The sequence below is a fragment of the Vicia villosa genome, unplaced genomic scaffold (assembly GCF_029867415.1).
Source record: "Vicia villosa cultivar HV-30 ecotype Madison, WI unplaced genomic scaffold, Vvil1.0 ctg.000011F_1_1, whole genome shotgun sequence".
In the NCBI taxonomy this organism is placed as follows: Eukaryota; Viridiplantae; Streptophyta; class Magnoliopsida; order Fabales; family Fabaceae; genus Vicia; species Vicia villosa.
This window is the reverse complement of record NW_026704941.1, coordinates 503,815-516,264: the sequence shown is the minus strand read 5'-3', so window position 1 is coordinate 516,264 and position 12,450 is coordinate 503,815. Positions and strand designations below refer to the sequence as shown.

Below are 12,450 nucleotides of genomic sequence, written 5' to 3'. Positions count from 1 at the left end.
TTTCTCAAAATTCCTTTTTCTACTTTGCATGTTTATAATAAGTTGTTTGGAATCATTTAATATTAATAGGTTGAAGTATAACTTGTAAAATGTGGTTGTTTTGTGTCAAAAATGAGGCTTTTTGGTGATTGAGGTTAAAGCTTCAAAAATGGTTGTCACAGGTGTTTTCAAAAGTGCACCACCGAAAACACCTTTGAGGGGTTTTAGAGATACATCTCTGAAATCATGTCTGAGTTTTTTTTTAATTTTTTCAAACTTGTTCTTGTTCATTCCCTTTGAGTACTGATTATTCTTTTTCCAAGAAAAATGATTGAGAATTCGAACAGAATTAGACTCGGCAGGCCAACCCAAACTGCTTCCGCTCAGCGTGAGAGATGTGAGCAGGCTACAAGGGGACGAGGACGCGGCGGGGTACTGCGGAAGGAAGTTTAGGGAATATCCATTTCTACTCTGAGGAGTCGTCTGTCACGTGCGTCCTCATCTAGGAATAATGAAGAGGTATCCGAGAAGATTCATGTTTCGGCACACGAGGAGGTTTGTGTTCCGGCACTCATACAGATTAAACCGGATTACCCAGGAGGGCCCTCTGACATCTCCCTCTTGATCTATTACTCAGATCATGTCGTCCGACATGTTTCCACAAGACAAGTATATTTTTTATTACACTTTTACATTTTTTTATTACAATTTCTTATTACACCTCCCTCTTGATATTAATATTTATCTTAACAGGAACGGACGGTACTAAAGTCCGTAAACCACGCTCACAAAATATTTACTCTGCATCATCCTAATGCGAATTGACTCAAGGAGACCATTTTTGCCTCTGAACTTTCTGGACTTTGTTGTTTCAGTTACAACACCATTAGCCACGGAATACAGGGGGCATTCGTAAAGAGATGGCACAAAGAGTCGTCATCTTTCCACTTTCCGGTTGGAGAGATGACGAATACTCTGGACGATGTTGCCTGCCTGCTACACATTCTTATCCGAGGGAGGTTCCTTAACCACTCTTGCATCACTCGTGATGTTGCCATTGAGTGGATTGTTGACTATTTGGGTGCTCAACCAGAAAAGGCAGTTGAGCGGTGTTCCTCAACTAATGGGGCACATACAAAGTTCTCATTCTTGAAGGACCTTTATCACGACCATTTTATTACGACAACTGATTCCGAGAATGAGGGCGATGACTTCTTTGTTCAGTATCACTGTCAATATGCTTTGAGGTGTTACGTCATGTTCTTGGTTGGCACGTCCCATTTTGTGGACAAAAGTGCTAACTACGTGGATGTACATACCTTCGATACTTCATGGATTTGGATACGGTGAGGAAGTTAAACTAGGCCCCCGACTATTTAGTATACTTATACCAAAAGCTTAATGAAGCCTCTAATTGGAAGACAAAGCAGCTTTCAGACTCTTGCACACTGGTGCCGGTACCTTTCCTTCCCATTATTAAATTTATTTTACTATGAATACTTTTTTCTTACACGACTCTTATTCGTTTTTCAGGGATGAATTATTTCTCACTTCCAGTGCATTCATGATTTTGATCATGATCTTAACTATACGGAGGAGGTGCCGATGGCTGCCATTTATCTCCCTATAGAGGGAATCAGGCCGTGTTGTCGTTTCGGGTGTATCTTAATCAGATTGTTCATGATGAGATCCTATTGATGTCGTTCGAGGATCACAAGGAGATTATCCCATTCGAGTTCATCACTTTGTATTCTGGGTGGCTGGCATGTGAGACCGACACTATGATCAGGTATTTTCTAGAGCGATGCATACCCATATCTCCATCTCAGGCTGCTCCCGACACCATTGTCCGTCGGGATCTCGATGACATCTTACAAAATTTCTCTTTTTCTTACAAATCACTAGCAAAATAATATCTATTTTATTTTAATTAACAATTGAGACACGCGATTCGTGTTTTCAAATATCAAAATTTCTCTTTTTCTCACAGACCACTGTCAACAAAACACCTATTTCATTTTAATTAACGATTGTATTTATTTGAGATACAAAATTCTTATTTTCAAATGTCAAATTTTCTTTTTTTATGGGCCTTTATAAATAAAATACCTATTTTATTTTAATTAACACCTGTCTTTATTTGAAGCACAAAATTCTTATTTCAAATGTCATTTTCTTTTAATTTCTCCATTTCATGAGCTTTTTGTTTTGTATAATTATTAAATACAATTGAATTTATATTATCATTATTTATTTTATAATTAAATACTCATTTCAAATTTATATATTTATTTAAATAAAATCTATATCATATAAGTATTTTACTAGTATCAACAATATTCAAAATATATCATAAAATGACAATTTTACATTGCTTGGGGAAAGGCAAGAAGCATACATGCAAAGACCTCTATTAATCATATTTTCATAAGTACTGTAGTTATTTTGCTGTCAACAATCCTCCAAAAATAAAGTAAACTTTGAAGGAGGAATATAATCGCACCAAATAAATTTGGCCTAAGGAAACTCTGGAGTTTGAGGAATATAATAATCACAATAGATAATAAATCTCTCCCTCATTAACCTTTTAAATAAATTAAATTACAACAAAGTTATTGTGTTTTAACCACTAAAGATATATTAATTAAGTCTTATGATTAGTTATATAAAAAATTATAAAAATTATAGTACATTAATTAATTATGCGTGTGATCTAAAAGCACTTAGATGAGATGTTGGAGATATCTTCCAATTTAATCAAAAAATTTGAATTTGCTGTTTTAGACATTCATCTGTATTAAATCTTTTGAAGGAGAGTTGAATCGCCTATATACATGTGAAATTCTTAATTTATTAGCAAATTTTAAAAAATTAATGAATATGAAAAGAATTTACAAACATATACATATAAGTTAACTATATACAATATTTGCATACACACAAAATAAGTAAAATATAATCAATTTTTATGTCACACAATATAAATAGCAAAAACGTCAAAGGCAGGAGAGAATCCATTTCCATATAGGATTTGGATCCTCTGCAGTGTTTTATCTCCTGTTTTCATTCAGCCAACATCTTGGCCATTCATCTATCATTTTTTTCATTTTTCAAAGCAGCATCTTTTCATCACTATAATTTCTATTAATTCTCAGCCACTAGATGGAGCATGAGAGGGATGGCAGAAGAGAAAGGCAGGAGAGAATCCATTTCCATATAAGTAACAAACATATTAAAAAAATTATTGGCATAAATACTTATAAATTTAAAAACTAAATCATCATATCATACTAAATTATAATCCTACAACTTCTTTCCTCCAAAATTTATAATTTATATATTTGTTATTACATATAAAAATAATAAGTACCTAACATATAAAATATTACTTTTTTTATTATATATTTCATATTCGACCCTATTAGAAGAGTTTGAAATTCTTTTTATACATATTTTATTTTTTTAATATTGTAATAACAATTAATATTTTAACCTCAAATAGTTATAATAATATATTTTGAATTATTAGATAAAATTATAATTTATAAATAATTATTTTATAAAATTTATAATTTATAAATAGTTATAATAATTATTTTGAATTATATTTTGTACGTCTAGTTTTAATAAAATTTCAAACTTTTAAACATTTTTACTTATATTTTTAATAAATAATTTTTTCATTTAAATTTCTAAAACAGCTTCTTCTTTTTTTGTCCTTTTCATTTTGTTGAAAAAACAATGTTATATAAAAAAGCTTATTTTTTGACAACTACAAGAGTGTTGGAACTTGGAAAAGCTAGAACTTGAAGATGAAGGAAAACCCCAACACACTCTTTTTCTATGCTACCACTGATTAATCGTAAGCACTTTTAAACAAGGTAAAATCTCAAACCAGATCTACAACTTTTTCTCATTAGTTCATTAATTTCTGCTTTTAATTTATGTTGTAGATTTTCACTTATACTTAACCATAGTAACAGTATCTGTTTCTAATTCTATTTCGGAATTTGGGAATTAGGGTTTCAGAATTGTGTTTCAGTTATGAATGGTTCAGGTTTAGGTGGTGGTTTTTTGAGTGGTGGGGGTATTTTGGACATTAAATCTCCATTTCATAGGCATGGTAAACAACACCATATGAATATCATGAATGGTTTGGAAAATCAAAATGATAACAAAAATGGTTTAATTGATGTGAAAAATTTGAATGTTGGGTTGAATTTCGGTAAAGGGAAAGCAATTGTTAGCTCGAATGATAATGATATGAGCGAAGACGATGAGGCGGAAGATGGGAATTGCGAGAATTTTTTTGATGGTGGGAAAGGGAAAAAGGGGTCTCCGTGGCAGAGAATGAAGTGGACGGATGATGTGGTTGGGCTGCTTATAGCGGTGGTGAGTTGCGTTGGTGACGATGGGACGATTGGTGGTGGAGATGGTGTTAAGAGGAAGTCTGTTGTTTTACAGAAGAAGGGTAAGTGGAAAACGGTTTCGAAGATAATGATAAGCAAGGGCTGTCATGTGTCGCCGCAGCAGTGTGAGGATAAGTTTAATGATTTGAATAAGAGGTATAAGAGGTTGAATGAGATACTTGGTAGGGGGACTTGTTGTCAGGTGGTTGAGAATCCTGCGTTGATGGATTCGATGACGAATTTGTCTGCTAAGGCGAAAGATGATGTTAGGAAGATATTGAGTTCGAAGCATTTGTTTTATAAGGAAATGTGTGCTTACCATAATGGACAAAGGGTACCGAGTAGCCATGATCTTGACTTGCATGGTTATGCGTTGGAACATGGGAAGGACTCGAGAGATAACGATGGCTCTGAGGATGATGATGACGATAACAATGAAAGTGAAGACGATGAGATGGATGGTGAGATTAATATTAATGCACATGGGGATGGAGGGAGGAGGACGGAGGAGTTTTTTCGTGATCGAGATAAATTAAGTGAGGAGGATGGCCATGGACACTCTTGGCCGCCATCTATTAGGATGAAGAAACTTGAGGTTGAAATGGCAAAGGTTTTTCAAGACCCTACAAAGTCACCGTGGGAGCGAAGAGAATGGATTAAGGCACAACTGTTGCAGCTTCAAGAGCAAAATGCCGAGTACCAAGCCAAGGCTCTTGAACTTCAGAAACAACGGTTTAAGTGGTTAAGATACTGTAGCAAGAAGGATAGGGAGATGGAGAAGATGAAGATGGAGAACAAGCGAATGAAATTGGAAAATGACCGCAGAATCTTGAAACTGAAGCAGAGAGAGCAGGAGGCAGATTTCAGTAGGTCTGAGATGTCCTTAGACGCTGCAACCATCGGTATCAACAAGCCGCAAGGGAGAGAACATATCAACTTGGCTAGACAGCAGTAGCTCCCGGTAAGGATAGATCATTGTTGCGGAAATAAATAATGTATGAAATGAAACCCTTTTGCTTATGATGCTTCATAATTTGTTAGAACAGTTAGACTAATTTAGCACGTTAGTTATATATATATAAGTTCTTGCTCTTGAAAATGAATACATATTTATTTGTTCTTGGATTTTGAACTATATATGGATGACATTTTCCCTTTGAACTGTTGCCATGAATTTAAAAGTAGATTTAGTAATAATTGACATTTTTTGGATGAGGAAGAATATAAACTTTCTTTGGTTGAATAAAGTATGTTATGATGTAGCCTCTTTCTAAATCCAAACTTTCATGTATACCAAAAATATTAAAAATTTAAATTAAACTTCATGTCTACCAAAAATATGAAACATTTAAGGCAAATTTATTGTTTATAAAAAATATGAAAAATGCTTACAAAGTTACATAGATGTATCATGTATAAGTAATTATTTCAAATTTACATATACATCGAAATATATTTTATACCATATCAAATAAATTTATTCTTGCATACGCACGAGTATCTTATTGGTTTTAACATAAATTATTCAATTAAAATGCTTACAAAATCTCACTTAACTTTATTTTTTTATTTCCTGAAATCTTAATCATCTTCTCCTTTAATAATAGGAAAGTAAACTATTTGTATTTTGATAATATACAAATGTTAGTAAACAATATCTTCATCAATCACAATACCTGATTAACTTTATTTATACAATCTTATCTGAAATTCAATATATGTTCAATCTGTTATTGTTGCAAATTTAAAGAAATATTTGGAGAAACATAATGGTCATGTAAAGTCCTTTAGGATTAAATGATGAATGTGTATAAAATCTCAATTTGAAGTAAATATCAGACAAAACAACCGATGCTAGAATTTATAATCAAGGAACAGTTTTTGAAGTTGCAACCTTGATAGTGGGTGATTTTGATCACGCATAGAAACATGTCATCCTAATGGAAAAAGTGAGTGTAAAAAGTTAAAAAGAATTTACGAATTTTGTTTTGTTCAAGAACCAGGATTATGAGTATGTTGATTATGTGGAATTATGAATCGGTGACGCTCTAACACTCAAGTTAGTTCAAAATTCAAAATGAGTGTATAGAAAAGTGGAAATCATAAAGTGTACATTAAATATCCCGTAATATGACTTTTATACCTTAGGTTATTTGGAGCGAATTGACACCAGTTTGGGCATTAGCTCCTTGTGTAAGAATAAAATTTAGTTTTGCATCTGGCTTTTAGTTTTGATGATAATAATTCATGATATCTTAGAGAATAATTTTGTATCCTAATGATTTTTTTATGTAGTGTGTACCTTTTGCTTTCAGGTTCTGACTTTGATAGTATGACGCGTGGCGTCATCCGTTTTTGGCATCAACACATTATGACTATGGGAATATACAAAGCATGTTTTACAAATATAAATCAAGATCTGGAACGCTCCTGTACTTCTGATAGAATGCAAGTCATCGCTTTTGATTGTGACTCTAATAATGGAGCTTCTGAAGACTCTCAAGATCTAAGTTCTGAAGACTCTGAAGACAAGGTTCTGGAGAACTAGTTCTAAAGATTCTGAAGACTTCGTTTCAACATTTGATCCTTCTAAACATGTTTCACCACTCTACATTATGAAGCCTCTGAAGATTAGAAGATAAGATTAAAGGTTTTTACGTGAGACAAAACAGTACATCGTACAAATTAGATATTCCTTCCACTACGCATGTTGTGCGGTGCAAGGACTGTATGAATTTACAATGTTGTCTACCATTCTCTGTTGACCGTTATGGAGAAAACAACTAAGAGATTGTACAATTCTAACTTCACCTCCAACAAATCTTTTGATGCTTATATAATAAAGATTTGGAAGATTGCAGGAATGACGAATTATTGAACAAACGAACGAATTTTTAAATACGCTGAAACTTTGTTCATTCCGTGAAAAGCAAGGAACTTTTGTTCATTAACTTGCTTAACACTGTTGTGTTATCTTTGTATTTTATTTGTGTAATCCGCTTTTAAGAAGCATCTTGTAGACACACACTCTTTGTGTTTCAACTTGTAAGTTGATTGTGTTCCTTGAGAGACTAGGGTATAGTCATAATTTTTCAAGAAGAAATTGATATGTAGTCTTTGTGGTGTATGTAATCAGGTTGATTATAGTGAATTAAGTACCACATTAACGTTATCTTATATTCTTCTTGGACTTCAGAGGTTTTTGACGAGCATGAGTTAGAAGAAAGAAAATAAACCTTGGATCATCAGAACTTCAAGTCTTCAGAACTTCGTCTTCAAAATCTCCAACACTTGGTCTTCGGTACCCTTTATCTTCAGAAACATAAGTCTTCAACATCTGGACTGTTCCTCGGAACTTCTGTCTTCAGATCTTCAGAACTTGATTTCTTTGATAGCGTATCAGAGTCACAACTTCAAAGCCTTCTGAAGTGATTTGCTACTATTCACCAGAACTTGTGTAGCGCAGAAGAGGAACTTGGTTTCTTCTAATGGTTTGGTAGCGCCTTTCATCAGATTCAAAGCCTGTTTGTTAAATACTCAAAAATAAAAAACATTAGAGTACCAAAATTGTACATACAAACATACTCATTGTTATCATTAAAACTCGGAGGTATTATTGCAAAACCAAATCTTATTCTAACATATTCATGAAGTACTTTAAGTCCTAGTTAATTATCATATTCCTAGGTCATGATTTCATGCATTTATTATTGAAATTGCCTTCACAAATTAAAACTTTTTTTAAAGAAAAATCACCTCGTCCTATAGCAACCGCGATATCGTTCAACATTTAACATTCGTTCAGTTTAAAATTTACCCATCTACTCCATTATTATCCTCCTTACCTTTTTCAGAAAATCCTCCTTGTCAAAAATTGATACACATCTATCAATTCCTAAAGCTTTATCTGAATCCTCCATAAAACATACTATTTTGATTTCACAAGCTTAGCTCTCAATGACTGATATTAAACCATAATTTGAAGGTGTAAAATGGTCAAACTACTTTGATTGCGAGAAGAAACAAGTCTACGCCAATCTCGTCAAGGAATTATGGAAGCATACCTCAATGGAAGCTAATTGCATTCATCACATATTTTGATCAAAGAACGACATTAAAGTAAACGCAAAAGATCTTGCTAAGTTTACAAGGATTGAATGTCGTAGAAGATTTATTGTTAAAGGTTTTGAAAAAACCATTGACATTCATCAAGTGATTCGCGCACTATTCACTATAAAGAAAAAAACAAACAAGTGATTTTATTGTATACACTTTATATTGAAAGATTAAACATTTTTATTGAGTGAAATTTTTAAACACCCAATCAATCATCTATTTACTTGTTTTTTGTTTGCGAGTTTGGAGGAGAAGGGAGAGGAGGGTTTTAGAAAATAGTAAGAATTGTGTGAAAAGAATAAAAAGATTTTGAATAGGAGGGTTTGATTTTATTCATAATACCAAAAATCAAATAAAATAGGACAACTCAAAAATTGTATTGAATGAGAATTTTGGAGGACTTACATAAATTTTTCAAATATTTTCTAAGTTGTTATACTATTCTGAAAATTAAAAATTTAGTGATGATAATAACTCTTTTATCGTTCTAAATAAAATCATTTTTTCAAAAAATATCAAATATTTTTCTATATTTTTTTTTAAAATTTCTTTTTCGGAAGTCTTTCCCTGCTCTCCAAACTCACAATCATAGCCTAAAAGTTGGCCAAATTATTTTAGATGACAAATACATCCAATTATAGTGTTTGAGAAATCTAATATATAAATCAATTAGACTATGAAATATCTTAGAGATATTATAATTAATTGAATTATAGTAAAAATCTAGCAAGTGTGAGGGACTCAACATAACTCCAAGTTGTAAGAATCAACCAAGATAAGTTTTTTTTTTTTTTCAATCTCTCTTCTTTTATCTCTTTAAAATTTGGTAGTGACTTAAAGTTTCATTTGAAACAAACACAGTGTAAGGCGTAAACATCTTACTTGTGTTTTTCTAACCTTCAGATTTATGTTATATCCGGTATAACTCACTCACCCTTTCAATGTTGTTGTTTTTCATATGAGCAGCGTTTATACCGTCTTTGAGAGTGTGCAAGGCGGCTTACAGCACATGACTTCACATTTTAAATAGAATTTTTTTTTAAAATTTCACTACTCAATTGAAACTTACTTCCGTTTCTTACACACAGTCTCACAAAAATTTGAGACGACTCAAAATAACATAAAAAGAAGAATAATGGAACTATAAAGAATGTTTTGCTTGAAGTCACTATCTATCCGATGTTATGAATTATGACATTAACAAAATCTTCTATGTATTTTCTTTACATTCTTACTCATTGTAATTTATGCTTTGAGTTATTCTAAAACTTATGTATAGTGTATTTTATGTGTGATTACTCAATATTTCTATGTCACCATTCTCCTTATAAGCAAAGTCAAAGAGCCGTGTCAAAACTCAAAACTATCAATAGCACCATGTCATTGAAAAGAATAGTATAATATAATAATATGTATTGAACAATTACTTTTCCCGAATGAATTCAATAATTGAAAGTTAAGCGCAGCCAAACTTGTCCTAAGTCAAAATAATCTAGACAACTGTAACAAATTTCCATGGAACTTCCATTCCATTTTCTCAGGAATGAAAACTAATTTTGCACTTCTGTTCTAACAAGTAAATTCAAACTTTTGCATCATAAGTTTGTTATATAATAACAGTTTTCACATCTCCAAAAGTTCAAAATAATTATTTCATTATTAAGCACTCAAAAGCATTGATGATGGCTGATAATAGGCACCAATATCCAACACTAGCACAAAAGTTTGGTTCTCAGTTTCATCTAAGATCCAACCTTTCTTCCTCAAATGCAGTGTTTGTTCCATCACCATCAGAGAAAAACTTTGCAAGTTTTGCAACTGATTTTCTGATGGGAGGAGTTTCTGCAGCGGTTTCGAAATCTGCAGCTGCTCCTATCGAACGCGTGAAGCTTCTGATTCAAAATCAAGACGAGTTGATCAAGGCTGGTAGACTTTCCGAACCTTACAAAGGAATTGGAGATTGTTTCGGTAGAACAATCAAAGACGAAGGGTTTGCTTCGCTTTGGAGAGGAAACACGGTCAATGTTATCCGATATTTCCCAACGCAGGTTTGTCGATTTTTGAGAATCCGTTTGCACGAGTCTATTTCTTGCTAAACAAGAAACGTATTTAAACATGATTAATCATTTGTAGGCCTTCAACTTTGCATTCAAAGACTATTTCAAGAAGCTATTTAACTTCAAGCAAGAGAGAGATGGATATTGGAAAGTGTTTGCAGGAAATATTGCATCTGGTTCTGCAGCAGGAGCTTCATCCTCCGTCTTTGTTTACTCATTGGATTACGCTCGAACGCGACTTTCAAGTGACACGAAGTCAGTGAAGAAAGGCGGAGAGAGGCAGTTCAATGGCCTGGTTGATGTCTATAAGAAGACATATCACTCAGACGGTATTGTAGGTCTTTATCGCGGTTTCAACGTCTCGATTGTTGGAATCACTGTCTACCGCGGTTTGTATTTCGGAATGTATGATTCTCTTAAACCAGTGGTCTTAGTAGGATCATTTCAGGTAAGAGTGACACACTTCATTTTGTGTCTCATTGTTATAACATGTTCCTTAAAAGATTGTGTCGGAAAACTACTAAAGTAACACTGATATCAAAGAGGCCGAACTTTACTCCTATAACTAGGGTCGTCTTTGAGGGCGTGCAAAGCGGATTACCGCATAAGACTTAACATGTTGGACGCTTCAACAATGACTAAAAAGGGCCTTGAAATTTTTTTTGTCATGGTTAAACCGTGGAAAAACGGGGACCCTGTTTATTATTCCACAGTTAAACCGCGACAAACCTACGCAGGGCCTCTGAAAACTTAAGACGCTCTGGCTGGCTCTAACATATTTGTTAAAATATTTCAGGATAATTTCCTTGCTAGCTTTGTTCTAGGATGGGTAGTTACAGTTGGAGCTAGTGTTGCATCTTACCCTTTCGACACGGTTCGCAGAAGAATGATGATGACATCAGGTGAAGCTGTGAAGTACAAGAGTTCAATGGATGCTTTCACACAAATTGTGAAAAGTGAAGGGCCAAAATCTCTCTTCAAAGGTGCTGGTGCAAACATACTTAGAGCAGTTGCTGGTGCTGGTGTGCTTGCAAGTTATGATAAACTTCAGGTTATTATGTTGGGAAAGAAATATGGTTCTGGTGGAGCTTAGTTTTCAATAAGAGAGAACCTATAAAGTAGAAGATAATGATGAAAAAACCAATAAATAAACCAGTTTAGGCTGTTAAATTCATTATTTATTTCTTTTGAGAAATTACTCTATGGTTTGCTGAAATTTTCTTAGATTTTATGTATCCAAATAAAGAATGAAACTCACATGATTGAATGGAATATATATATTTTTATCAAGAACTGAGTGCATGTTAAAAATGTGTTTGAGAATCTGTTGATGTGTATTACTATTTTCTAGCAACTTTTGTAAATTTACTTGAAGATAGTCCAAAGACAATACCTACTTATCTATGCACTATCTTTATGGGCACATTTAATAGATAAAATATTTAAATTAAAGGAAATAATAACATGTGTCATAAAGCACTTGTTAGTATATTAGAAAAAGTAAAATAAGGTTTTGATATATTAAATTTTTTAAGTATAATTGTGAAATAATCTTACTAAATAGAGATTAAAAATAAACTTAATAGGTTTTGTTTTAGGGTCTCGCTAACAAGTGCCCTCAGGGCAATGGTTAAGCATTCCAAGAAAAGAAAATATTTTATAGAAAATTTAATATTTCAATTTTCGAGGCATTAAATACACAGATTATCGAAATAAATTTACTATTTTAAAAGTCTTAAACATTGCCTTGAGGGCACTGGTTATCATTTCCCTTTATTTAATAGCACTCAAATTATTATTATGTATTACTATTTACATTTACTATTTACAACACCCTATTTTAAGTTGAAGAATGAATATCAATTATTTCAAACTTGTAAGTAAATTGA

General features: G+C 32.8%; 3 protein-coding genes across 5 annotated transcripts; all 3 read left to right on the top strand.

The window, feature by feature from the left end:
• The first annotated feature begins 619 nt into the window (after positions 1-619).
• Positions 620-1,329, top strand: LOC131621789 (protein MAIN-LIKE 1-like). The gene is made up of 2 exons (XM_058892830.1): positions 620-648; positions 855-1,329. The coding sequence occupies exons 1-2, from the start codon at positions 620-622 to the stop codon at positions 1,327-1,329; spliced, it is 504 nt and encodes a 167-aa protein (XP_058748813.1).
• Positions 1,330-3,714: 2,385 nt separating this feature from the next.
• LOC131621833 (uncharacterized) lies at positions 3,715-7,519 on the top strand. Of its 3 annotated transcripts, none has more exons than XM_058892874.1 (3): positions 3,715-3,860; positions 4,001-5,349; positions 6,684-7,519. In XM_058892874.1, exon 2 carries the CDS (start codon positions 4,024-4,026, stop codon positions 5,341-5,343), a length of 1,320 nt encoding a protein of 439 aa, XP_058748857.1. In that variant the 5' UTR covers positions 3,715-3,860; positions 4,001-4,023; the 3' UTR covers positions 5,344-5,349; positions 6,684-7,519. The 3 variants fall into 3 exon arrangements, with proteins under 3 accessions (XP_058748857.1, XP_058748856.1, XP_058748854.1); XM_058892873.1 differs by having other exon boundaries at positions 6,704-7,517; XM_058892871.1 differs by lacking the exon at positions 6,684-7,519 and having other exon boundaries at positions 4,001-5,730.
• Positions 7,520-9,959: 2,440 nt separating this feature from the next.
• On the top strand, positions 9,960-11,990 carry LOC131621834 (ADP,ATP carrier protein, mitochondrial-like). The gene is made up of 3 exons (XM_058892875.1): positions 9,960-10,552; positions 10,638-11,009; positions 11,358-11,990. Exons 1-3 carry the CDS (start codon positions 10,184-10,186, stop codon positions 11,652-11,654), a joined length of 1,038 nt encoding a protein of 345 aa, XP_058748858.1. The 5' UTR covers positions 9,960-10,183; the 3' UTR covers positions 11,655-11,990.
• Positions 11,991-12,450: the final 460 nt, after the last annotated feature.